General features: G+C 50.6%; 1 protein-coding gene and 1 long non-coding RNA gene across 5 annotated transcripts in view; one reads left to right on the top strand and one right to left on the bottom strand.

Moving 5' to 3' along the window:
- KIRREL3 (kirre like nephrin family adhesion molecule 3) overlaps positions 1-26,475 on the top strand; it is a 317,016-nt gene that overhangs the window by 267,152 nt on the left and 23,389 nt on the right. For all 4 annotated transcript variants that reach the window (XM_084495609.1, XM_084495611.1, XM_084495608.1 and 1 more), the window contains 4 exons: positions 1,349-1,506; positions 4,938-5,088; positions 9,580-9,685; positions 26,046-26,194. In XM_084495609.1, the coding sequence (XP_084351735.1) occupies positions 1,349-1,506; positions 4,938-5,088; positions 9,580-9,685; positions 26,046-26,194 (564 nt within the window). The remainder of the gene's footprint in view (positions 1-1,348; positions 1,507-4,937; positions 5,089-9,579; positions 9,686-26,045; positions 26,195-26,475) is intronic.
- Positions 16,421-18,385, bottom strand: LOC311422492. The gene is made up of 3 exons (XR_014685378.1): positions 18,254-18,385; positions 17,864-18,131; positions 16,421-17,765 (listed from the first exon to the last, which is right to left on the bottom strand). It is a non-coding gene; the product is annotated as an uncharacterized lncRNA (long non-coding RNA).

Below are 26,475 nucleotides of genomic sequence, written 5' to 3'. Positions count from 1 at the left end.
TTTTCACATTCTCATATTCCAGGGGCTGACGCATCTTGACTAACCCAAAACATGGATTTTCACATTTTTCACTCTTGTAGCCTGAAAAATGTACATTCTGGATCCATGTAGAAAAGCTTTTTTTCCTCCAGTTCTTGGGTTCCACCCACTGAGCTGAAAAATCCCATTACTCAAAGCGCTTGGCAGATGCGTATGTGACCAGCCTTGTGTGCAACCGGCACATCTGCCTTGCCTGCAAATCTTGTGCCGACGCGGGCAGCCACCTTTGAGTTGTCAGAGAAAATAATCCCCTTCCATCTCCCAAATTCGGCCCATGCTGGAGAAGCCAGCAAGGAGTTCTGAAGACTATTCCCCGGCCAGCTAACAGCAGCAGCTCAGGCACAGTGGCAGAGCCCTGCTCAGGGATCTCAAGGCTTTGGCGTTGTGCAGCTCAGCCCAGTGCCAGCCAGCTCGGAGAGCACAGCCCCATGACAGGCAGCTCCATTTTTGTGGAAAAAGGGCATTTTTCACCCAGCAGCATCCCCTCTGCAAGGATGGAAAGGGCAGGAGGCTCTTGCAGGTGCTTTACCTTCCTCTGACCTGGGTCTGGAGCAGCAATTTTTCTCCACCCTTGGCTAGCATGAGCTCCTCTGCTTGGACAGAAGGGGCTGCAGTGGGGATGCTTTTCCACCTCTGCATTTCTGCTGGTTTTCCAGTGCTGTGTGAGCCCCCAAGAGCCCAATTTCCCACCATGCTGGTGGTGTTTAAAGATGTCAGGTTTCACAGACTAGACACCAAAAAATCACCATGCTCAGTATTTCTTGCTTCTCCATTTCCATCCCTCTCTGGCACAAAGCAGGAAGGTCCACGGCTGCAATGCCAGTAAAGCCATGTCCTGTAATGAGGATGCAGCCTCACACAGGCTGTCAGACCGAGACTGTTTCAAAGGCAGGTTGGGATATTAAATGTCTCCTCAATACCCCCGGCAAAACCTGCTTTCGTGGAGGGAGATGCTTGAAAGACATGCAACAGTGAGAGGGAGTCTCTGACCAAATGAGAGGAATTTCACCTTTTGCGCAGCCAGAGGGTGGCACAGAGGATGACTGAAAGCAAAAGGAAGATCAAAGCTGGACAAGGAAGTGCTCAATGGTCTCTCCATCCCTCCGTGACCTAAAACATCAGCCAGTTTCTGCTGCTGTAGATCAAATCCAGGGCAGAGCCCTTACCTGCAAGCCGTCCCACAATGTGATGGGTGGCGGGCTGCTCCTGTCCTCATCACACCCCGCTGGAGGTGTGAGAGGTCCCATTCCAGTCCTGGAGGTTTAATGCTACCAAGTGACCTTGCCTCCTTCATGCCATTGCCTTGCAGTTCCTCCAGACGACCCCATCATTATGGGGGGACCCATCATCAGCCTGAGAGCAGGAGACCCCCTCAACCTGACCTGCCACGCAGACAACGCCAAGCCAGCTGCCTCCATCATCTGGATGCGGAAAGGAGAAGTTATCAATGGAGCCACTTACTCCAAGGTGAGGCAGGACGGGGTGGGGATGTGCACTGTGCTCTTCCTTGCTTTGGGAAGGGCCTGGGCTCCTTCTCACAGCCCCAAAACAGCTGGGGCTGTGCCTTCAGTGCCAGAGCTGCCTCGCACCCCACATCACCCCGTGCAACCTCCAACAGTCAGGAAGATGTCACTGAAATAGGCTCTGCTTGGAATTTGGCTGGCTTTCTGTACCCTCACATAGCTTCTGAATTACCTGGCATCTCCGCTCAGGACCCCACCTGGGTGTCGTGCTCATAGTGCTTAAGGAGCAGAGCCAGCACTGCCCTTGGCTGCAGCAGAAGCTCTGAGGCAGAAGTTTTTTTGCAGTGACATATGTCCCTGCCTCTAACTGCAGTTTTCCATGAAAAATTGTCAGGGTTGTTGGCATTTTTTAATTTAAATAGAAAGCCTTTATTGGGTCATAAAGGAAAACATCAAAGAGCAATCGGCAGTGTACTCGGAATGGGTACCCACATGTTCTCCTGTTTATCAAAGCCTGATGCTCAGTAAGTGCTAAAGATTCAGTAACACTTGACATTTCTAATGAAAATTTCTAAAGCACAAAATTCAAGGCACAAAATGGGTCAGTTTACAGCCATTTGTAATGCAAGCAACTTCAAAGTTCAGAGTCAAAGGCATTCCTCTTGAGCTCCTGAAGATCTTTTTAATAAACATCTCACCCTCTGCTACCACTGGGAAGCCTTATCCCAGCTTGCTTGGAAGGGCAGAGGAGCCAAAGCATCCCCGTCCTCCCCCCTGCTGCCCCACAGCACCCGCGGACACCTTAGCTGAAGCTGAGCTGCCCCCTCATAGCTGGTGGGGATGAACAGAATTGCCCCCATCACCCTGTGCACTATGCAAGAGGCAGCGCTAATTAAAGCTAGAGACAGCTGACCTCGCCCTCTCTTAATTCAAGTGAAATTAATTAAAATCCAGGCCTTTGACATGTGATTGTTTGTAACTTATTCCATCCACACCAAGCCTTGCTCTGCACTGCAGGCTGTGCAGACCTGGCTGTGGGGAGCCAGCATTTCCCTTTCAGACCCCCAAGCACTGGGTAGCAGAGAAGGAAGGGTGTCTCCTCTTTGTTTTTCTTCAAAATATATATTTTTTGGAAGCCTTTTAGAGCTGAGCTTTCAGGCAGCAGCTTATCTCACATGCCACACAAACACTTCCATGGCATCTAAAGCAGCTGTCGGGGTGGTTTGGGTGGCAAGCCCTGCTCTGCAAGGATGTCAGCCCCTTCTCCAGGGGCAGAAGTGGTGGTGGCTGATCTGGGGATGTAGAACCCAAGTTTCTCCTGACTCACTGGAGATTTCCAGGTGGACCTTCCACAAATAATTCCCTGCCATGAGCAGGAAAATGCAGCTGTAGGGCAGGGCACATGGAGGTGGTCAGCCAGTGTGGGCTGCATCAGTGCTCATTGCCTCAAGCATCACCACATCCACCCGTGCATGCATGAGAAATCCCAGCTTGAGCACACAAGCATTTCTGAGACCTTTTCAACCTTGTCACATTAAAAAAGAAAAAGACCCCACAGAAAAGCTAATGGGCAGTTTTAACCATTTATGAAATGGGATGTTTTGATTTGGGGCATACAAGAAACCTCTCCCTTTTGAAGTTCCCTTTAAGACTGGGCTTCAGTTTTATTCTGTTGTTATTCTCTAATAAAATTAAAATCCAACCCAGACTTCATTTGATCCAGATATTCCAGTCAACCAAGAAGACATACTGCTCAGGTTACTGATTGCCTGAAACCATTTGCACTGAGTGATAATTCCTTTGTTTCTCTGAATTTCAAATCCAACAGCTGATTAATATGCAGCCCCACTGCAGTCACAGCCAGGCATCACGGATTAGCCAGATCTGACTTAAAAACCCCAAACCCTCACCCTGCTCTGTCTTCAAAAGGACAGGAAATGGTCCCTATGGCTGTAGGGGGTATTGTAGGATCCTGCAGGGTTTGACAGCTAAACAGAGCTCTGGGGTGCTGTGGGTGTGAGTTCTGCACAGGCAGGACCTGCAGCGCTCAGCCTGGGGTTCACAGCACCCTCAGCAGCAGAAGTGGGGCTGTTCTGCAGGGGAAGGACAGGCAGGGTGACAGCAAAGCAGGCAGTGCCCTCACCACCAAAGGCACAAGAAGAGTGGGTTTTTATGACCATAATAGGGTCAGCCACAGTGCAGCAGTCACCAGAAAGCCCACAGAGATGAAGCAGGGCTGTAGCCAAGCCAGGAGATGAAGTCCATATCAGCACCCCCAAAATATGGCTTGAGCTAGAGCCATAGTTTAAATTCAACTCCTAGACCTGTAGGTGGGATAGAGGCCCCAGATGAGGTTTGTCAGGATAATTAAGAGCTGTTGGGGCCCTCAGATACCAAAGATCACGTTCTAATAGGTCTTGGTGCTGCTTCTGTCCAGCTTCTGGGCTGATGGTATCAATTCCTCAGCACTACTCCTTGCTCACTGCCTGACGGATGTGCAAACCTATAGCAAGAGGGCTACATCCAGCTGAGCCCAAATGATGAAAACATCAGTCTCACTGCTGTCTATTTATAATTCAATAAAGTACTTGCCTTACATGGTGAAGAGAAAACTTGGAGGATACAGACTTAAGAGAGAAAAACTGTTTGGAAATCCCCAGAATTGGCTGGGTGTGTCCATGGCATTTGCCATTATTATCAATGGCTGGGTGAAGTCGTGTTTCTGGCATTTCTGGTCCCTGGAGGATGCTGATAAACCAGAGAGGGGTCAGAGAGTGATTAAAAGATTGAAAACCGTGCAGCATCTTGAGATGCTCAGAGGGCTTGGTCAGTCTGGTTTACCACAGACGAGGTGACAGGGTGACATGATCACAGTCTATAAGGACTTAAATGAGGATTAGGACTTCACTGAGGATAAGGCAGGGCTCCTGCTCCAGCAGATCAAAGCTGCCCAGGATCCATCCCGTGCTGCTGGTAGCGGCTGCCACCACTCACACATCCCTGCACAAAGTGGCTGGGAGCTGCAGCCCGATCAGCCCAGGCTGCTTCTGCACCTGCCTGGTGTAGGTGCAGCAGGTGATGGCAGGCTAGAGAAGCTGGTTGCCTTATCTGTCCCCTGGCTCCCTTTTTCCCAGGCCGGGGGTGACGGTCATGTCACTGGAGCTGCAGCTCTCAGGTCTAGGCACAGCAGGGCTGGAGGGAAGCAGATGTGAGTTAAGTGCCCAATTCCAAGGGAAGCACAGCAAAATGTGCCTGTGCAATTCCCCTATGGGTTCTTGGTGTAGATTCCAGCCAGAGGAGCTGTGATTGTAGACTGCTGCTTAGCTGGCAAACTCATAACAGCAAGGCCTGGCTGTATGTGTGACTTTTGACCAGGGGAAGGGGCCACTTTCCTATTGGAAGCTGCCTTTTCCATCTCCCTATCTCCCCTCACAGACACTTCTCCGCGATGGCAAGAGAGAGAGCATCATGAGCACCCTTTTCATCGCCCCCTCTGACATTGAGAATGGGGAGAGCATCGTCTGCCGCGCCACCAACAAAGCCATTCCCAGCGGGAAGGAGACCTCGGTCACCATCGACATCCAGCGTGAGTACCTGAGCCACTGCAGCCCCATGTCACCACAGCCTCCCTGCTGCCTCCACCGGGGCCGCCAAGCTGGGCGTTCCCCATCACTGGGGTGTACTGGTGCAGAGAGGGCAGAGGCACAAGGGCTCATCTCCCCTGAGCTCCCTGGGGCACCTGATGTACACAACACCCAGCTGCTTCCCAGCTTTTGCATCTTGTGCCCATCTCTTTGAGCCATGCACTGCCTGGCTGGCAAGCATTTCTTGGACAAATACGTGTTTCCAGGCTTGCAAGTTGTTCAGGGCTAAGTTTTTGTCTTGTTCTCCATCTAGATAGCCCATTAGACACACCAAAGTGCTCTGTGAAAGCCCTCCCTCCTGTGACATACAGCTGGTGTCAGTCACCATCCAGCAGGGACAGGTGTGTGGGGAGCGATGTCACTTCTCTGTAAAACCATGAAGGAAAACCTTTCTTCCTCAAAAATTCACGTTTCACAGATCTCTCTCCTCCTCTGCAATAGCTGTTGCTTTCAGGCACATCCTGACCTCTCTCCAGCCAGGCTTCATTTGCACACACAATTCCTGCAGCTGTATTTACCAACAATTTGCAAATGCAGGGTGTTCAATATTAGCATGCCAGCTGCTTTCCAGAGTCCAATTAAAACTGCCTGAACAAACTCAAGCACAGCAGAAAATTCACCATTTAAGACTCCCAGCTTTTGCTGCCGGAAGATTAACAGGCTCTTGGGTCGCTCTATAGCATGTCCTGACAGAACCAGCCAGATAAAATGAGATAATAGCATGGGTTATTTCACAGCCGGCAAACAGTTACAATAGCTGGAGATGTACGCACGTTCTCACAAACAACGCAAAGCCGGAGACATCATTACACCGTGCTGTACAGTATGGGGCAAGGGACGTGAGCTGCATCCTTGATCATGATGGGATCTACTCTGAAGAGAGGAAGACCAAATAAAGAGCACCAATTTCCACTTCGAGCCATTAAATACTCCATGCTGTGAAAGTAATAATAATAATATCCTATTCAGCTATTAAAAGTATGTTGTTCTTAATGGGGTCTAATGAGGATATCAGTTTCCCAGAGCTGGATGGGTGATGGAGGGATAGAAAAATGCCAAGATGGATTAAGCAGCCTGTACTCTGCAGAAGCACCCAGGCAGGGTTTTTGTCCTCTGCAGGTGTATGAGGTGCTTGCACTCGTGGCAGCAGGAACAGCCTGCTTCAGCTGATGCAAAGCATGAGTTTGGATCCCATCAGTATCATGTGGGCACAGGACCTGCCTGCCAATCTTAGCCTCAGCAGCAGTGAAATAGCTGAGTCATAAACACTATCCCCTTAAAAAAAAAAAAAAAAAAAAAATGGCAAGGGGAAAGAAACCAAGGAAAAAAAAAAAAAAGCTGGAGTCTGTAATGGAAACACTAAGCGACTCCAGCTGGAACATCTGTTCAATGTGATTTCTGTTCCACCAGCCACATCAAAGTCAGCCTCCTGTGAGTTATGCGCCGAACATCACAAGTGGGATTAAAATCATGTTTAATAGTTTGATATGCCATAAACTATTTATATTGCCAGAGCCCAGTGGCTCTATGGAAATTCACATCCAGCGTGCCGGGATGGGGAGGAGCAGGGCTGTTGCTTATCCAAAGCCATTTGCTCCAAGCCTCTGCACACACGTGTATTTGCTCATTTTTACACCTTTGTTTGATGGCAGGAAGGGATTTGACCACATCCATATTTTTGCAGGAGGTGGCAGTATGAGAACAGAAGTGGCAGGTCTGGGGACCAGGGTGACGAGCAACCCGCAGGCCACCTCGCTCCGCTGGAGGTGCTGTGCTGGTCCTTGCAGCGTTGCAGCGTTTTGTTCCTATTTATGCCTCTCATCGGGGAGCATGAAAACCCAGATCTGAAGAGGCATCAGAGCCTGCTTTCAGCTCCTAATCCCTGTTCATTCACAGCTTCCGGAGCCCACCCCAAAAAGGCTTTTCTGCCCCGCAGCGATGCCAGCCCTCATTTTGCAGGTGCTGAGTTAGGAGGTTTGCTGACGGCAATGCGCGGTACCTGCGCCAGCCAGCACTTTGCATGCATGCTCTCCTCCAACTCTGATTCCATCTCAAATTAATTACAAGAAGCCAGGCAGGAATTATAATTGTAAGCGCGTGGAATTACATCCTGATGAGTTACAATTTGTGTCTTTTTTTTCCCCTAATATACCCCCAAACACGCTCGCACACACAAACCCACGCTCTTTGCAGCACCGACCGCCTCGTGGGGAAGCTCACCAGCCTTACTGCAACGTTCAGAAGCCCAATCCCATTTGCGAAAGGGAAGATCAAAGACTTTAATTCATTTCCTTTGCTCTTTTTCTTTTTAATCTACATTTTTTATTTTGAGTGCAAGGAGGGAGCTGGGCTCATTTTAATACAAAGAGGCTCCTCTGTAAATCGTAGGCACAGCTACTAAACCATCAAACAATGGGGAAGCTACTAAAAAGAAGTGTGATTCATACTTAACAAAGGAAGGTGATTAGCTGTTGTTGTATAACAATGGGGAAGTGTCAGGATGCCTGCAAATGAATTAGGAGCGCACTATATATCTCTGGGCTGTTATGTTAGTGAAGCTCATTTATATTCCCAACTGCGCCCATCTTTATTGTCATTTGAATTGCACATTTTAAAATGAGATTAGGGTAAATTGAAAATACCTATAATTTCCCGTCATAATTTCCCATCAAAAAGGCAGGTGGCTCTGCTGGCGACAAAGCAGGGCTCTGGCTGTGTAAATATCACGGGGCCAACAGAGGTGGGGACGCAGCAGAGGAGGGATGGCCACACTTTGCAGCATGGTACCCAGTGCTGCAGGCAGGATCAGAAGGGATGGGGACAGAGAGGAGAGGTGGCAGTCAAGCTGTTGTCACCTCTGGATGCCCAGAAAGAGCGTGTGCCTTCAAGCAAAGGTGCTGAGCTGGTGCCAGAGAGCCCCATCTCCCCAGCAAGACCCTGTCCTGTGTTTGGGGGAGGATGCTGGCAGAGGGAGCAGTGGCAGGGGAGCTTTCATCCTTGGCTGGGCTTGATCTTAGAGGTCTTTTCCAACCTGAGTGTTTATGTGGTTAACAGCAGCGCTGCTCAGGCTTCTGTTAGAGCTTTGGCTTCAGGGCATCCAAGCAGCACGCTGACCATCATCGTGCCACCCCAGCTTGGTCTGGCTCCCAGTAAAACATCCCCTCACTGCCATTGTTTTCCCCTCAGGGCACAGGTGTCTGTGAAGCTGCAGCATGGGAGGGATGCTCCAGCTGGGAGAGATGTTGCTGAGATATTTAAGAAGAGGAGAGAGGCAGCAGGTAGCAGATAGTTTAGGATGCATTTTTGCATCTGCTGCATTGGATTCATACCTTAAGGACAGGGGAGCCCCTCAGCTCCTCTTCACAGTCCCAACACAGCCTGAAGGGGTTGGTCCTTCAGCACCATTTCCACCTTCTGGAAAGCCTCTTGACAAGGCTGGAGTGGTTCCTCTAGCACTGCAGTGTCTAACGGTGGCCTGTAACAGGTGCCTTGGCAGACAGGAGAGCTGCGAGATACCACCTGGAGTTTTTTTCTTCCCTCAAGTGAGGTCTCTTTCTTCAAACCTAAAGCTGGATGTCCAGCACCTCCTCTGAGACATCATGAAAAATTAAAACCGCTCTGAATATTCTTATTATCCACCACAACACTGCACCCTTTTCTCTTCTCACTTGCTTTCATCCGTTCTCTTCTAAATTTTGTTTGCTGCTAAAGCACACAGAAGCTTATCATGTAAAAGTAGAAGAGAAGCAGAGCAGCAGCCAAGAGAACCGAGAGGCCTGTGACACCAATAAGGACTTGGCAGAGATGATTAGGCTGATGAAAGAGCAGAAATGCCACTTTCAAGTTAGCGGGTAGACAAAAGATCGTCATTACGCAGCAAGATATTGAATGGGAACTTTTCAAAGCAGGCGAGTTTATTCCCTTAAACGGGAATCAGAGCCTGCGCTAATGGCTCTGAAGTGAGATGCTACGTTGAGCAGTGCACGTGGCGTGGCAGCAGGGAAGGTGCTGGGCTGCAGCAAGCGGGAGAGCATCCTGGGTTGGAGGAGGGATCGGGTGCTGCTGAGGAGCCAAAAAACAGCTCTGGCTGCTGTCTTGGTGGGAGGACAGCTCTCTAGCCCAAAGGGTTTTTATTCCCCATGCCTCTTCAGTGTCCAAGACCCTGTGGGGCAAGCATGGGGCCTGCAGGCTGCACCCAGATGTTGCAGATGTGCACCCAGGGCTTGTGCTTTCTGTGCACAGCATCAGCCTGCAGCCAGCCTTACAAAGCCCTGAGCATTCGATCACAGCACGAAGCAGCCTCAGAGCCTCTGCCATGCTCTCCCACACCTGCCTTCTGCTTCCCAGGCTCAGGAGCCGTGGGCAGCACAGCAGCACAGGGCTGCTGTGCCCACCTCGGCTGGCAATGTGACCTTGTCGCTGTCTCTTTGCAGACCCTCCCTTGGTGAACCTGTCCGTGGAGCCTCAGCCAGTCCTGGAGGACAACACCGTCAAGTTCCACTGCTCTGCCAAGGCCAACCCGGCCGTCACGCAGTACAGGTAAGGCGTCCTCCCTTCTTACTGTCACTGTGCATCCCCCTCCATCCCCGCACACAGCACAGCCTCACCAGCGCTGCCCAGCTCCCCCCAGCTGTCCTCACCTTGCTGCTGCTCACAGGTGAGGAAGCTCTGGGTGCTCCACGTGAGGTTGATGCATGCAGCAAGCCCTTGGTCGGGGATGCACGGGTGCTTTGGGCTGGATTTGGAGGCCTGGCACAGAGCTAGCGGAGCCATCTGTTCGAGGACATAATGAGCAAAACGTGCCGAGTGAAAAGTCTTTTATGGGGAAAATCGGAAAATTCCTTCTCTTTGTGCATGCTCTTTTATGGTTTGAACAATACCACTCTGGTGCCATCGCTGTGTAACCCTTTAGGAGCCACGTGCAGCCCCAGCAGCATGGCACAGGGCTCAGAAGGGCGCCACAGGCTGGAGCAGAGGTGCCTGGGCTGAAGCTGCAGGGGCTGGGCAGCAGCCGGGCACTGGGGAGGCAAGAAGGGGGTGGAGGAGGAGGAGAACTCATGGGAGGTAGGGGCAGAAGAGGCTCTGTGCCTGTACCTGGTCACTCCCGAGCAGCAGCCACCGAGGTTGCACAGGGCGTGATGAGCAGGACTGTAAGCATGGGGCTCGGTGTGCGGTGTCCCAGTACCTGCCTCATTGAAGAGGGAAGCGGGAGGGCTGCCGTCCCTCCTCGGGGGCCTGAGCACTCTTGGAGACATCTCGCAGTACACCAGATCCCACCACGGCCTCTCCAGGCTCAAGAGTTGGGTGCAGACACGTGCAGGCAGTCGGTGGTGTTTGTGCAACTGCCTCAGTTTGTAATAACAGAGGAGGCACCTCCGGGGACAGGTTACCACGACCCACCTCCTGTTAGGCTTGTACAGCTTAATTAGTACAATCGAGTTTGCTGGTAGGAATGATTCCTTCTGGCTGGATATCTGCTATCAGCACAACAAAGTCATAATTGCGTTCCTAGTTACACGGAAGAGTTATTAATTTCAGAAGTCAATTAATGTCAAAGATACAAATAGCCCCGTTTCCATATTTACAGTTCAGAAGAAAATAAGTGTGGCAGGCTGGGTGTGTGTCCCACATGGGCACAGAGGAGTCGCAGTCCCCTGGAGCTGCTCGTGCTGCCCTCAGCCCTCTCCGTGCCTTCCTCCCACCCCACAGCCCCATCCTTTCACCCTCCCTGGGCAGTGCTGACCCTGGTGCCACAGGGACGTCTGCCTTGCTGCAAAATACTTTGTCATTCTTCTCATGGTGGACTTTTATACCAAAGCTAATTGCACTTTTTTTGAGTTATGTTTTTTCATTAAAGGGATTTTTTTTATTTATGGAAAAAGAAAAAAAAAAAAAAGAGGCATGAAAAATTCAAGCACTTTGGGGTTTTCATTTCTTAAGTTCCCTTAACATGTTAACATCACACAAGGCTTTTTCCCTACCACTGTGACAAGCAAACACGATTCAGCAGCACACGGTGGGGCTTCCTTCCATCTAATGGCTCTGATTGATCAGGGCGATTCATTTCCCTTCCCAAAGATCCCAGGGCTCTTCAGTAGCTATGTCAAGGCAGCAGACATCTCAGCCCTGCAGCTCAGTGTGGGATATCCCAGCTGGGAAGCGAGAGGAGGATTTGGAGCTTCAGTTTAGGAACAGAGGTTGTCTGGAGCTGAAGCAGCAAGAAAGGGTCTCTGTAAATGTCAAGAGTATGCCTTAATTAAACAAAGCCGTGTCTCTGAAGCACACAGGGTTGCCCAAGTAAGCAAGTAGCCTCAGCGGCACCGTTGGGTGTAAAAGTCTGGTGTTGTGCACCTCAGGGAGCATCGTGTGGGCACAGGGATGCAGGAAGCTCTGAGGGCATCCCAGGGAGGACAGAGAGAGGAAAGACCACTGATCCTGCACCAGGAGCTGCAAGGGTGGAAAGTGTGATCCAGGATGAACTTACACTGCCTTAAAAACAAAGATTAGAAAGTAGACTGGAAACAGAAAGTGTGGTATTTTTCTCCCCAGGGAGAGACACATGCTGATCTATTTCCTACAGCTTCCTTCAGCCTCAGAAATATTAGATCATGGTCAGCAGCCGACATTTATTTTTAATACCTCCCAATATATTTGTCAGTAAACAGCTCTGAACAGAAAGGAAAATGTCTAAACACCATAAATCCCCTTTTCTGGACGTAAACCCACAGCCAGCTCTGTGGTGCTGTCTCTGCTGTGAATATGCAAGCAAGCTGTCCCCCTGCTCTGCATCTGCATGACACCATGACGTTGTCATGCAATGCCACTGTCACATCCCCCTGTCCGCATGTTTTGTTCGTGCTTTCTCTTATATAATGCGTCGCATGCTTTTTTTTTTTTTTTTTAACATAAGGAAAACCTGTTTAGAAATGAGTGATCTTTTCCCAGAGTCACAGTGGAAAGTTACAGAATATTCTGTTCTGGGACAGGTTAATTCCCTTTTGTCAAAACTGACAGGTTTCCGTGAAACGTTTCCATTTAGCCTCAATGGCATTGTCCAATGGGAGGAAAAGCCAGAAGTCCTCTGCCATAAAACCTGGGGGCGTCTCGGTGTGTTGGGTGCTTCTGTGCAGGCAGGGCTGGACTCTCCTTTCCAGAGGCACGGCTCCTCAACTCCTCTTAGCCCTGCCTTTGGACAGCAGCAGCTCCTGGACAAGGAGCATCCTTTCCCCCAGAGGGTTTTGGTGCAAGTGCCTTTACCCGCAGTCTCACCTGCGCTGTCACTCGCAGCCACTGTCACCAAAAGCAAGCTGGGCAAGGCTGGCAAGGCATCGCATGGGTGCACAAGCCGTGCTGAGCCTCAGGTTGCTTTTTTGTGGCCCAGGGATTATGCATCCTGCACCCGCATTGTGGCAGGGCTGAGGAGCCTGGGCAGCATCTGCCCCCATCTGCTCCTGTGGGGAGCGAGCTCCAAGGCTATCAGGGAATTCACTGACTTTCTTTTGCTGCAAGCAAACGGGCAAGAAAGGGAAGGCGAGAGAGAGTAATTAGCTGTCGCCGTTGTTCTGCCACCTGTGTTGGCGGGTGAAATTAATGGAAAGCAACAGAAGTCAGGGCGACGTGAACCGACTCACAACCAGGCCTCCTCTTTGCTCACTTCAGATCTCTCTATTTGCCAATCTTCCCTTGGCTTTTGATGTCTGTTGTGTGTCTGTGGGGTGTTTTTTTGCTGTTATTATTTATCACTTGCAGTAAGAAAGAGAATCTTTAAAGTGGCAGAAGAAAATGGGAAAGTTTAATATTGCAAGAGGCAGAGTCCCTCAGCCTTTTGGGCTCCTCTGATGATGATTATTTTTGCAGTGAGATGGGGAACTGCTACAGGCAGGGCAATAATAAATACCTCACTCTGGCGCATTGATACAGTGCTCTCATCCCCAAGGCTAGCAGAGACCTTTGCAAATAACGTTATCTTTGCAGTCATGGGGGGGATGGGACATTTCGAGCCACCCTGCAGCACCAGCTACAGAGCTGGGTTGCAGGGCAATACCTAGGCATGGGGGTGAGGGATGGACAGACAAGCATGGACAGAAAGAGAGAGAGATCAAATATACCATTTAAAAACGCACGCTCCTCTCCATAATTGCATGGGGCATGGCAGAAGATCCAGGCGACGCTGCAGCAGAAGCAGAGGTCAGGAGGAGCCGTTTATTTAAGAGCCCCCTGAGGGATGCTCCACCAGCTCCTCTTCCCCACCCCACAGCAGAAGCCAGGACCACATTCAGTGCAGTACAAGCAACCTCCACCTGCACACGCTGGGCTGAAACCAAAGGTGCCAGCTACCCAAAGGGGCACAGACCTTTCTGCAGCAGCAGCCTGGTGAACACCAGTGCCTGGGTTTCCATTTCCCATGCCCCATCTTGTGACAAGAGGGCGGGCAGGGAGCGATGTTTGTTTGTTCGCCCAGCGGGCTCCGCGCTGCAGAAAGGACCTCCGTGTTTGGAAAACACTGCTTTATCTTTGAACCAACAGCACGCTGTCGCTCATCAAATATTAATCTGAACTCAACTGCTTCTTAAGAGCTTTTCTTTAAAGGCATTGGGGCTTGAACACACCTGGTGGGAGATGGTGTCCTGCCTTGCACAAGGGAAAACAAAAAGACGTGCTTGCTGCGTTTGCAAAAGGGCAAGCAGGGAAAACATCCAGTTTCTGCAGCCCACCTCCAGCTCTGTCTGGGATGCAGGGTGGGCATTTCCCACCAAGGCCTCAGGAGAGAATGCAAGGATGAAGAGTCTGAGCACCTCCAGCAGATCTGGACTGGTCCCTTCCTGCAGGGGCACACACAGTATCTTAATTCTGATTGCTAATTTAAAGAATGAGAACAAGTCTTGCAAACCCAGGCAAGCCTGCTCGTGAGCTCAGATATTTGCCATGCGTTTTGCTGTGCAGCAGTTTGTAGCTGCTTGGGACACCCCACAGCCTGCATGTTTGCAGTCACCCCATTTTGCGGGTCTCACTGGCATTCACTTTTTGCCTTGGGAGAAGTCAGCAGCTGCTGGGAGCAGGGGGAAGGTGTTGCAGCCATAAATTGTTGCAGAGTGTGCCGATGCCAGGCGTGCAGGGCTGCTCTGCTGAGGTCAGGGCAGTCCAGTCCCCACTGCCTTCTGCTGGAGAGGTGCACAGGGAGCTGGCTGCTTGGAAGAAGGTCTGTTTTGTTACCGCTTGGGGGTGTGAGTGTCGTGCATTGTGCCTACCTGAAGGTCTGTGAGCATTTTAGCTTCTGGTCTTGGGGGAAAAAGGGGCAGGCCTGCTGGAGTTCGGGTAGATAAGGAAAAATTATACCTGATATTGCTGAGCTCTGAGAAGAGGAGAAGACAAAGATACATGTACACACAAGCTGTACTTTGGCCAGCCTGTCTTACACTGCGTCCACATTCCCACATTTTGTTTTAACAACCCCAGAGCAGAAGCTCAGCCTCCACAGGTCACTGCTGCTCCTGTCAGCTTGGGGCTTATCTCCTCAGTCCTTGGTCCTGCTGGGAAGGAGCAGCTTGCCAGGACTATTCACAAAGTGCTCCAGGCTGCCATGGAGAAGTCAAGTTCTCCAAGAACAGGAGCCCCTGTCCTGTTGGAAATCGCACCATCCCAGCCTGGAGGTTTTCTGAGATGCTTGAACCAGCTCGTCTGTGGCTTGGCATTGCTTGGCTGCACAGCTGAGAGCCAGTCCATGAGGGCACGTGCTGCTGGGTGACACTGGGTGGCTGAGGAGCAAAGCCAGGAGCACATCAGGACTGGGAGAGCCTTATCAAAGGATGGGGGATTAGGGTCTTAAGGAAAAGAAAGACCCTAAGGAAAAGTCTTGGGAATGGTTTTCTGCTGCTAGGCTCAGTGAATAGAAGAAGAAATCACCCCAGGCACCAGGAACAGATCTCACTCCAGCTGGCTCTCCATCCTTTGTCCATCCTTTGTCCATGTGATTCTTCACATGGCCAACTGGGCATCTGAGTGTGCACAACATCTCTGGTCCCAGGTGAAAGCCCAAGGGAAGGCAGATTTAAGTTCAGTGCTCCTCCATCACACCAAAGTTGTCGCTGCCTCTTCTATTTAGCTGCTGTAGAATGTGTTTGCAGATCCATAGGCTGTGAAGGCCAGAAGGGATTATTGGATCATGGAAAACTGATGCAAAGATTCAGGATGATGCATTTCATTGGCAACTTCCGATGGAGACATGGCAAACAACCCAGTTAATGGCATGCCTGGTGCTGCCTGCAGCCAAGCCTCAGGAGGGGCTGTGCTCCCTGTTCTGGCACTAGAAGACCTGACTATATTTTAATGTGGATTCAGGTGGCTTTGAAAAATGTCTCCTGGGAGTTGGAGTGCTTGCTGTTTCCTTACTTTCCACTGACCATCCATGAGGGGCCCAACGCAAACATGAAATCCCCCCATACTCCGCCTTCCCCAGGGCTTCTTATTACTGGGACTACTGTATAACTGGTACCTGTTTTTGTCCCCCCCAGTTAAGGGAGATCTGCAATATTAAGCTCATATTAAATGACAGTCACATCTCTATTAATACTTGAAAGGAGCTTCCAAGGGCTCAAAACACACTGCAGAGCAGCCGGTGGCGGCAGGAAAGGTGTGAGCTGCACGGGCTCGCTGCTGTGCACCCATCGGGGCAGAAAGCATCCCAGAGCTGCCCTTTTGGGCCACTCGGGCTTTGCAGTCATTTCATGGCATGCTAGGACTCTCTTCCCTCAGACCAGCTTGGGGAAACTGCTTGTTCACACCAGCACACAGGATTATCACCCCAAGCCCCTCGTTTTTGCAGCCTGCCTTCCCCCAGCTGCCATGCTCCCATCTGCTCCCTCCTCCTCCGAAGAGCACAGCCACCAGCGGTCCCCCACAGGATGCTGAAAGCCACACGCTGTCCCTCGGCAGGGCTGTCACCTCTCCCGCTGCCTCCCGCAGCCACACATGGCAAGGGAGGGAGGAGAAGACAGCGTGGGGAAGGGGCCCTCAGGCATTTCACAGCAGCGACAGAGTAAATCTAATTTATAGACATAGGAAAATGCAGCTGAAGTGGGAGTTGAAATGAATGCAAAGCACACCGAGGTCTCAAGTTATCGGCACAGTAACATTTTTCCTGGCTATCTCTGTTTTCCTGCCCGGGTTTGTCTTTGTAGCTTCCTCCCAGACAACTGGACCTTTGCTCTGAAGTGAAAATGAAAGCTGGGGAAATAAAAAAGTAACGGGAAATGAATTCTTCAGATCTTCTCCATGATGCGTCAGCCCCATCTGCCAGCTCCCTCTGACATGGAGAGAGAGGCTTTAAAAAAAATAAAGTAAAATAAAAGGCACAAATCTTTCCGCTGCTGGGCTGCTGCAGGGACTCTGTGGTGGTGGTGACTCCAGGTGACACTGGGAATCGTGGAGCTTCCCTCTGCTCACACAGTGTGGGGACAGGGAGATTTGTCTTCCCCTTCCCTGGCTTGTCAGGGTAATGGGAACAAGTGTGTGGGAGACGCTCAGAGGCAGCTCAGACTAATGAGGAGAGAGCATAGAGGAGGGAGAATCTGGTGGAAAGCAAAAAAAAAGGGGGGGAGGTGGGGGAGGAAAGAAAGTGCTTTGTACTTCTGAGCATCACTTCCTGATGTAGCGGTGATTAAAGGAACCAAATTAAATGAGTGATGAAGCAGCCAGCCCAAACTGCTGTTGGATGGAGCCTCAGTGATGGAGGGGGCTGGCAGAGGGGTGTTGCTGATGTGGTCTGTGTGCTTGCTGTGCTGGAGTGGAGAGGTTTGGGATGTGGGGTGAGCCATGGCTGTGACCATCCCAACCAGGACCACCAGCAGAACTGGACAGGACAGAGAAACACGATGGCTTTCCTGAAGTGAGGGAGAATGACATCAAGGAGGGGGAAAGAAACAAAAACCAGTTTGGTCCATTCCAGCTGAAAGGAGACATTCAGCAGCATGTGCTCCTCTGGCTGAGCACGTGGCAGGAGCAGGGCCGTAGCCTTTCACTGCACAGCGATGGATAAGATCAGGCCAGTGGGTTCTGGGCTGGTTGGTCCAGGAAACCCTAAAAGCCTCACAAGGCTTAAAGGGCAATCACTTCTGATGGTGCCCTGGTCAAGGAGGTGTCCCAGGCATCTCATTTCCAGCACGCTTTGCACCCAGGTCTCTGGGCATTAGCAAAGCCCATATGTTTTTTTAGCAAGCCAAGCTGTGAACACTTGTAAGCATCCACATTGTTCGGGATGACCCCAGAGCTGTGTTCTCCCAGGCCCGTTGGTCTCCTCTCCTTCAAGACAGGCTGCTGGGAAGATGACTGGGAAGCGAGCATCGCTGGATGCGCCAGCCGCATCCTTGCAGGAGAGGTGGGAGCTCCTCAAGCCTAATTTAGCAGTCTTTAATCTGAGTTATTCCAAACCACACTTGCCACTTCCTTCATGTGTTCCCGCAGGATGATGGGCTGATTTCACAGAACGAAAAGCCTTAAGCAAATCTTGTCACACAAGAAAATTGATTTTTCAAAACTGACTTTTACAAGATTACTGGCATTTTTTTTCCCCTCATCTTTCTTCTATATCGTTCCCTTCCAGTCTCACGAGGTGGCTTCAGATCTAAGGAAATTAGAGATGCTGTGACTAAACTGAAAATGTAAAAATGGGGAGAAGAAAAAAAAAAAAAAAAGGACACCCAGCATTCAGCACCTCCTCACCTGCTGCCTCTGAAGGATATGGCCACGTGTGCTTGTACTCGTGAAGTACCAGGGATGCTTTCTTGCCTGCCATAATCTCCATGTGGTGTCAGGCAGAGTCTGTCTAAGGGTTATGCCAGCATCCCACAGGGAACACCCCCGATGGGCATTCCTTGGCAATCCCCAGCTAGATCACAGCTTTTTTCTTTCTCTCCCTGAATTCCTCCATTCCGTTTTCTCTTTCTGAAGGGTTTCCTCCCACTGCTCAATTCGGAGACATCTCAATGTGCTTTGTTAGGAGGAAAAAAAAAAAAAGAGAGAGAGCGGACGAGTTGCCTTGAAGTCATTTCAGACAGCTTAAAATATGCTAAGCTTTTGTGTTTCTGCCATATAAATAATGAATCCTCTTACAGCTTCCGAGATGGAAAATATGTTGATTTAAGAGGCCTTCAGCTCTGTTTGAGGTTTTTCTGCTTCCATGCAAGGGGTAGGAAACATGGCACAGGTCAGGCAAGGCAGGGTGTGCTGAAAGCGTCCCAGTCCTTCCAGGGATGGGGACGGGGCTTTGCTAAAGGTGCAGGTGTTTTGGTGACTGCAGTTGGCATCAGTTGTTATTCATTAGGCTAATTCCCCAAGCAGCCTCATTAGAGGCTGCTGTTTCTGCTTAAATGAGCTGACAGGATGGATACAAGATGCAGCCCAACATTGGAGCTGAGGATGAGAAACCCCAGTGGATGCTGACATCCCAAAATAGACCCATTGGGTTTCACTGGAAAGGGATTCTGATCTCACCCAGTGTCAGGCCATGGAGTAACCCTGCTAACTGCAGGTCCTGGAGTTATCCTTGGGTTTCTATTTCTCTGCAAACTCTCTGGAAGCTGTTGGTAAATATGAAAGCAAAGGAAGAACATGAGCTGTTGGCACTGGATTATAAGGCCATTTGTCTGTAAAGCATCATGCAACGCTTATTGCTTAGCTCCGCTTTACTTTTGGAGTGTGTAATTAAGGACTTAATGGTTTTTGCTTTTTGAGGTTTCTTTTTTTTTTTTTTTTTTCTTTGAAATGTTTCTTGCAGCTTTATACAGAACTCAGTAGGTAATCCTGGAGCTCTTACAGGTCAGTCTGTTTTATCAGTGTGCTGCCACATTGGATTACTTTCTCATGACTTGGAAGGCTCAAGTGAGCAGTGTTGTTACCAGGGTGCTCTAAGGAGACTCAAGAGGCATTGAGAAGAGTGATTTGGGAATAAGTTTAGGGGTGGGTGGATGGATGGATGGAAAGTAGGGAAATTTTTATAGTGGAAAAAATTAGCAGATATTTTGTTAAATTTGCAACTTTGTTTTACTTCTTCGCCTATAAGTTGCCTATATTTTTGCGTTAGTACAAAGGGAATGCATATCGTTTATTATTCCTCCATAGGAGCTGCCAGCTCCCCAGGTTCAGCCAGTGGGAGCCCATGTCAGATTACACAGAAATCACTGCAAGAAGATGCCCATGTAATTAGGAGACCCCATCCTCACGTGGGGCACACACCTCCTAGCACACTCACCTCTGCTGGTGATCCTAACCCACACCATTTGATCTAGACACAGTTCAGCTCTGACAAATTAGCTGCTCTGGCAGGGCTCTGGGAACCTGACAAGGAGCTGTACCTTGCACCAACCTAAAGATATGTCAAAATTTAACATGAGCCCAATCAGTGGAGTGGCACCAGCAGCTGCCGTGGGGCTTTAGGGGGCTCAGCAACTTTGCTCAGAGCTGGGGCTGGAGAGCCAACAGGGGCTGGCAGACACCATGTGCCATCGGGGGCCATTGCCTGGCTCCTGGACACCTCTGAGGCTGGTCACTCTCCTCCTGGGCTCGCCCTCGTGTAAACCTGTCCCAAGGTCCTTTTTCTCTCAGTGCCAGCAAGAGCGAAACCTGGTGTGTGCTGCTGCAACCCTTTCACGCTGCAGAGATGAAACCACAAAGCCCTTGAAAACCTCCCAAAAATAAAGCTCAGGGAAAGGCCTTCAGAGGAGCTTTAGGATTTGGTCACTTTGGAAAGCCCCAGCCACCCACCAGTACTCTGGCCATATTTGTATCCCATGCCCAGAAAGCAGGAGCCGTTCCTGCCCACCCCATCATCACATTTGCCCCAAAGCATGTGGATTAAGTACCTTCATCAATCTGAAATATGGTCCTTTCCCTGACTCTGAGATGCCCCCAGCAGCAGATTTCTTATGCTGATGAAGGGTTGGGGTTTTCTGTCTCCATTTACCACTGTTTCCTCCTGCAAGCCCCCAAGGAATTGCACAGCAGGGCAGAGAGCCTGGGTGAAGGTATGATGGGTGATGGTTTGAGGTGGAAAATGACAGGTACAGGACCGTGGAGGTTTGAACAGCTTCACAGCACAGCACCTTCACTCTGTGCTAAGCATGAGAATAAAGATGGCATTGATGTCAGGTGTCATTTTTCCATGTCTACCCAACATGTCTTTCCATGTCTTCCCCTCCATGATTTGTCCTCATTGCCAGGCTAAGCAAGTGTCTATTTTGACTGTTTTCTCACCAAAGTGAGTTGCAACATGTATGAGCTGTTCCAGTGACACAGGTTCCTCCCCCCTCCTCACCCCAGTTCCTCTGCACCCCTGGACCCTGGGGTCCTGAGGTGCTTCTGCCCATCTCCAGTCTGGTACCAAAATGCCCTCTGGAGACTGCCTCTGCTCAACCCATCCACCAGCACCACAGGCTCTCTGCAGAGCTGAGCCCAACGTGCCCATCTGTAGGGGGGCTTTGGAGGGGCCCCTTTTGGAGGGTCACTGATTTTTCCCACCCTGGGATCCTGCTGACCACGAGGAGACAGACTGAAGCCATCTGATGAGCAATCAGGCTTATCGCCAGCTGGGCAGGAGGGGGAACACCAAAGCTGAGATTAGACAGGAAATCAAGACAGAGGTTTCTTCTGCACAGCAAGGTATTATTATTATCATCAAAACCCTGGAGTGTTGAAAAACAATCAGACCCTGGTAGCAGCAACCCCTGTATTGTAGGAGGCACAATCAGACACCAAACATGTCCTTGTTTGGAATTGAAGCCTGACATCCTGAACTCCTGAAATTTGGGTAAAGGCAGCAATTTTTCTCACTGTTTATTTGTTTCTGAAGAAGAGGGAGATTAGTAACATTGGCACCGAGCTCAGCTCAGCATCAGGGCGCAGCAACGCCGCTGCTTGCAGCTCCAGCTGGGAAGTCTTCGGGGATGGAACCCAGGACAAGGAATTCCCGGGGCTGCTGCTAATGACTCCGGCAGCATTTCTGCAGCAAGCTCCGAAATAAGGGGAACTGCGCCTGCCAGCTGCTTAGTGAAACCTCAGAAGGAGACCTGTGGAGCCCTTTAGCAGAGGTGTTAATTACTAATTGCACCTGGGAGAAAATGGGCTCACCCAAGCATAGCAGGGAACCTGGTGCCGTAGAATAATGTATCTACATCTATAACTGGCACGGTGATCTCCAGGGGTTGCAGGATGGGTTTTGTGCAAGCAGCCATACCTTTGGCTCCATACTGGGCTGTTCCAAGTGCCACCAGGACTCCCCTGTCCCCTTCCTGTCACCAGGGCTTGGTCTGCTGCCTGGTAAATGGACCCGCACGTCGGCACAGGGAGAGCATGGCCAGTACACGGCTGAGCGGGACTCGGTCCCACATGTCTTCATTAGGAAGGGAGCAGGCAGGAGGAGAGGAATAACCCCATACATCACCGTTATGGAAATTTACTCTTAATAAAGAAATAATTTGTGTGATGCATCAAGCCACAGTCATTTGGGGAGAGGGGGCAGTGTGATGCTGCTCAAGCCCTGCTGTTCACTCAGTCATTTCTCACGAGGCTGTCACTCAGAGGAGATGCACCCATGGAAAAGCCTCCACCTCCACCACCCCATCACAGGTCCTTCCCCAGGAGCCTCCAGGGCTCTGGAGAGCTGCAGAAAGATGCAGGGCAATGCTCATGGGCAGCCATCAACCAGGGGGACAGCTCCTGTCTGAGGATGAGCGGGGACTGCCAAGTTACAGCCTAGCAATTGACGGCACTGCTGGTAATCAAACAACAAAACCCATTCTCCAAGCAATTTGTAGCAATTAATAGCCATTCGCAGGAATGAAATGTTAATTAATTCATTCCGTGAGCCATGCATTTATTTAAGGTATTTGTGGGTGTTCTCGGTACTTTTATTAAGCAATTAAAATGCATCCAAGAAAATATTTATCTATTTTAAGTCACTCTTAGTAAACACAATTTATATGGCAAGCAACAGGTGTTTTGTTTTGTTTTGTTTTGTTTTTGCATTGTTAGTTAAAAATTACAACAGTCCTCCTGCCTGGGCTTCACCTGATGGGAGCAGCCCGTCTGCAGGGAGAGCTGCCCAGGGGCGCGAGTGCTGCTGGTGGCTGTGCTTGGAGGGCAGTGGTAAGCCAAATCCTCCCTGCAAGGATGCTCACAGCCTGCAGTAACAAGCGTGTGCTTGAGGCCTGCAGCCTCTCCAGGACTTCTCCTTGCAGCTCTGTGCTGCATCATTGCAACCTCTTGCTCCCCCAGCTGCCTGCAAGGCCAAGGTGTCACCTTGGATGCTGGCTGGGGGCCGGGGGAGATCTTCTTGCACAAGGATGAGTTGAGTCCATGTTGGATTATGACTGGAAATGACATGTTGGAGAGGGACAGCTCACAGGGTGGAGGCTGCTGATGCTGCTTGCCAGAGTGGATGTGAAGGATGAGGGATGGAAGTGTTGCTGCATGGGTGTGGACGGCTGTAGACTGGCAGCAAGGGAATTGATGTGATGGCCGGCACAGTGCTGGTGGAGGCGGCACTCTGGAAGGAGCAAATGCCATTCTGCCACAGCCAGGGCTCACTTCCCTACAGCATCACTGGCCAGAGGGGTCAGGGAGCTGGCCAGGTCTCAGTGGCAGAGGAGGGCAGCAGGTAAAACACCAAGAAGACAGGATTGCATGTTCACATCGGCAAAGCCTCACTTATCCAGGCAGCACTGAACCAGTATTGTTTCACTCGGGAGGGCTGCAACATGACAGGGCTACAAATTCCCCTAAACAGCTTGTTCACACATGCCATTCACTGAAAAATTACAAGTCCTTTCACTGCAGACAGGAATTTCTTTGCTACAGCGAGCTCGGCCAGATGAAGTGCTCGCTGGCGATGCTCCTCTACATACTGGCATGCCACAGGGCATGTAATGCTCTTATTTAGCTCATCACAGGTTCTGTGAGCCCAGCAGAAACACAGTCCTTGCTTCTGGCAGGGAAGCGATGGAGCTGCTGGATAAAAGCCCCTTGGGAAGAAGCTTGGGCTCCCATCTTTCAGCCAGTTTCCTTCAGAAACCAGGGAGGTTGCTAAAGGCACATTGGTCTATGGAAGCCACAGCAAAGCCACAGCATTGTTTGTGAGCTATCGTGTCCCAAACTGGCTTTTCTATTTGCTTCTTTGCACTCCTAGATGGGAAGCAATCAATGGAATAAGAAAAATACAATTTCCCTGGATAACATCTCCTTAGGGAAGTCCCCCCGCCTTATATTTAAATGTTAAAAGGACCCAGTAGGGCGTTTTTTTTTTTTTTTCTTTATTCCTTAACCACTGTGTTTTTATTGCTGCCCATAATAACCCCTCTGAAACATGGATTTAAATGTGGAAGAAAAGTAGCAGCAGAAATGACAGCGGAGTTAGTGGGTACATAATATGCGGAGAGTAAAGGAGGTAAACTTGTATAGCCTGGAACGGACCCGTGGTGGCACATTTGGCAAACTGTAAATGCCTTTGAGGTAACACTGCAAATGGAGGAAGCTGTGCTGCCAGTGGTGGTGGAACAGGGAGCACCAGTCTGGATGCAATAAGGCTGGGAGATGTTGGGATGAGACTGTGAAGAGCTGAAGCAGGGGAGGGGGCCAGGGGAGTGGGCGAGGGTCTGGCTGAAATGCTCAGCCAAGCTGGACATCAAAGCAACATCCCAGCACGGCCACAAAGGGAGCAACCTACCTGCAACCAGAAGTTTCATGGCAGGTGAAGATCAAGCAAGAAAATCCCCTGCAAGGCTTTGAACCGGGCTCACCAGCACTGCTCACGCTTGATGAAGAGGTAGCAGAGGTGGAAATTGTAGGCTGCCTTCCCCAAATCAAAGCTGAGGACCGCTGCCCTCAAGGCTTAGCAAGCCCATGAGCTGTGCAAGGGGGTTAAGAAGAACAAAACTGAAAGGGGGAAGCCAGGTTCCCCCCTGTGCATTCCCTGGGTGCGTTTGGAGGATGCATGCTGGGAAGAAGGCAGAGAGGCAGTGCAGCCACCCCGAGTGGCTGGCCCCAGGCAGGACCTGAACACCCTCTGCATCTTCTTGGGTACATTTTATTTACATCCTGCTTATAAATAATTACTGAGAGGTTAATAGGTGAGCAAGGCATGTTATGGGCTTGTTAAAAACAGAAGTACCTTGCCTTCTGGCTGTCTGCAAGCACATCATGAGCAGCTTTACAGGAGGGTTATCAGCCATCGTTATTAAAAACTGATCTGACATTATAAAAGATCCATACCGCTTGTTCAGCCACATTGATTTAGCAGTACTAAGCCTTGGAAAACCGGTGCAAGAACCTTGATCTCTGCTGAAGCACGAAAAATTGCTGTTTGTGACACATCTCTGCGCTTGGGAAAGCCAGTTTTGCAGAAGCGATGGGTTTCAAACACACACATAAAGCATCAAGCAGGGTCGTTTCGTGTGTTTTCCTGGGCCACTGCAGAGGCTTGGGTTTCAGTCCCTCTGGAAGGAGAATGGCATCACCTGAAGGTGGTGGACTGTGCAGCCCTTTGGAGCAGCACCTGGAAGGTGTCACTTGTGCTGTTTTGTGGTTTTTTTTTTGATACAGGGAGATTCCCTTGTCAAGCACAGGCCCCAGAAATCAAAGCAACATCTCCTGATTCATTAATAAAGGGGGAATCCATGGAGGAAGGCAGGGTAGGGAAGCTGCAGTGGCCTGTCAGCATCTGTTAGAGGTGCAAAAACAAATGGAAAGAGAGAGCAGATAAGTGCGTACAAATCAGCCACACCTCTGCCGCCAATGCCTCCCTCCTGAAACCCTGTGTCATCAGCTGGTGGGTGAAGCCTGCAGGTCAGCTCTCCTGCTCCAAGTAGGTTCACGCTAGCTGGTGCAGAGGGAGTTTGCTCTGGTAGCACAGATGGAGCATGCCAAGGGCTGGCGCTGGGCTCCCACCCCGCACAGTCTGTCTGTGCCTCTTTCCCCAACCCATCCCATCTTCCCCGAGCAACCCACGTCACCCAGCACCACCAGAGGACAGCTGCCCTGAGACAAGAGCATCAGAGATTCCTCGGGGAAATCCTCTCACCCTCCAACTTACCTGTCAGTCGTTGGGGGAGGTTCGTTATGTTTTCCGCAGGCTGTGTCTCTGCTTGCTTTCCCTTCCTCCCACGAGCGGCTGGAGTTTGGTGCTGCCTGACAGCATCTCCTGGCTTCCCCACCCGCGCCTCAGTGGCAGGTTGCCAGATGGTGCCCCGTTAGGTCACATTTGCTCATTGTTTGGCAAACAGCAGCTTAATTCAAGTGCTGAGTTGACAGCTTGTTCTCCAAGACAATTTGCAAGTTGCAGTGCTGCAAATGCCAGCTTGGCTTTCCAGGGTGATGTGAATTCAGCTGCCTTCAAGGGATGAAGTTCTCTTTGACAGAAAAAAAAATAAAGAAGAAGAAAAGGGGAAAGAAGGTGAAAGCAGGGGGAAGCTGAAAAGGTTTTTTGTGGTTTTGGTGTGGGTAGACCAGCAACGCTGGTTGGCAAGGCACTGACATCGTGTTCCCTGTCAGCAGAGACTGTCCTTGTCCCACCCCTCCTGTCACTGAACTCTTTGTGGCCCACAGTCCTAAGGAATAAGGTGGATTTTCAGTGAAACAGGTTTTCACAGGGAAATAGCAATTTTGGTGGATTTTTGAAAGCTTCCAGTAGGGATATACATACACACCACTTCGGTGTCTCCTCTCCAGGAGCTGCGGTTGCAATCCCCATGTCCTTTGATGAGGACAACGTTGAGGCTGTGGGTACACCCCTCCTACAGTCTAGAGCAGCTTTGGCACCCCATGGGTTGCTGTGTGCTGGTCTCCATCATCACTCACGTGTAAGTGGAAGGCAGCGCGAGACCACAACCCCCCTTTGCTCTGTCTTATCTGACAGGTGGGCAAAGAAAGGCCAGGTGATAAAAGAAGCGTCCGGTGACTTCTATGAAACCATCGTAGACCACACCTTCTTCTTTGAGCCCGTATCCTGCGAGGTCACCAATGCGCTGGGCAGCACCAACATCAGCAGGACCGTGGACGTCTACTGTAAGTAGTCTGCCAGCTTGAGGCTGCCTTCCTGGGGCCAGCAGAGCTGCTGAAAATAAACGGGAAAGGGACGTGAGCTTCCTGGGGCAGCTCCAGAAAGCCTGGGATGACCAGGACTTGCTGGGCTCCATTGCAGCTCTGGCTTTGAAAAGGCTCTTTTGGTGGGGCCATGCTCTCCTCCTGCCTTCCACAGCCCTGGGGGCTCCTTGGGCACTTGGCCGTGCCAGGACTGCAGCAGGCTCCTGTCTCGGGTGCGTTGCACTTGGGGGCTTTATGTGGCT

The sequence above is a fragment of the Aythya ferina genome (genome assembly GCF_964211825.1).
Source record: "Aythya ferina genome assembly, chromosome: 22".
Classification (NCBI taxonomy): domain Eukaryota; kingdom Metazoa; phylum Chordata; class Aves; order Anseriformes; family Anatidae; genus Aythya; species Aythya ferina.
This window is presented reverse-complemented; position numbering and strand designations above follow the sequence as displayed.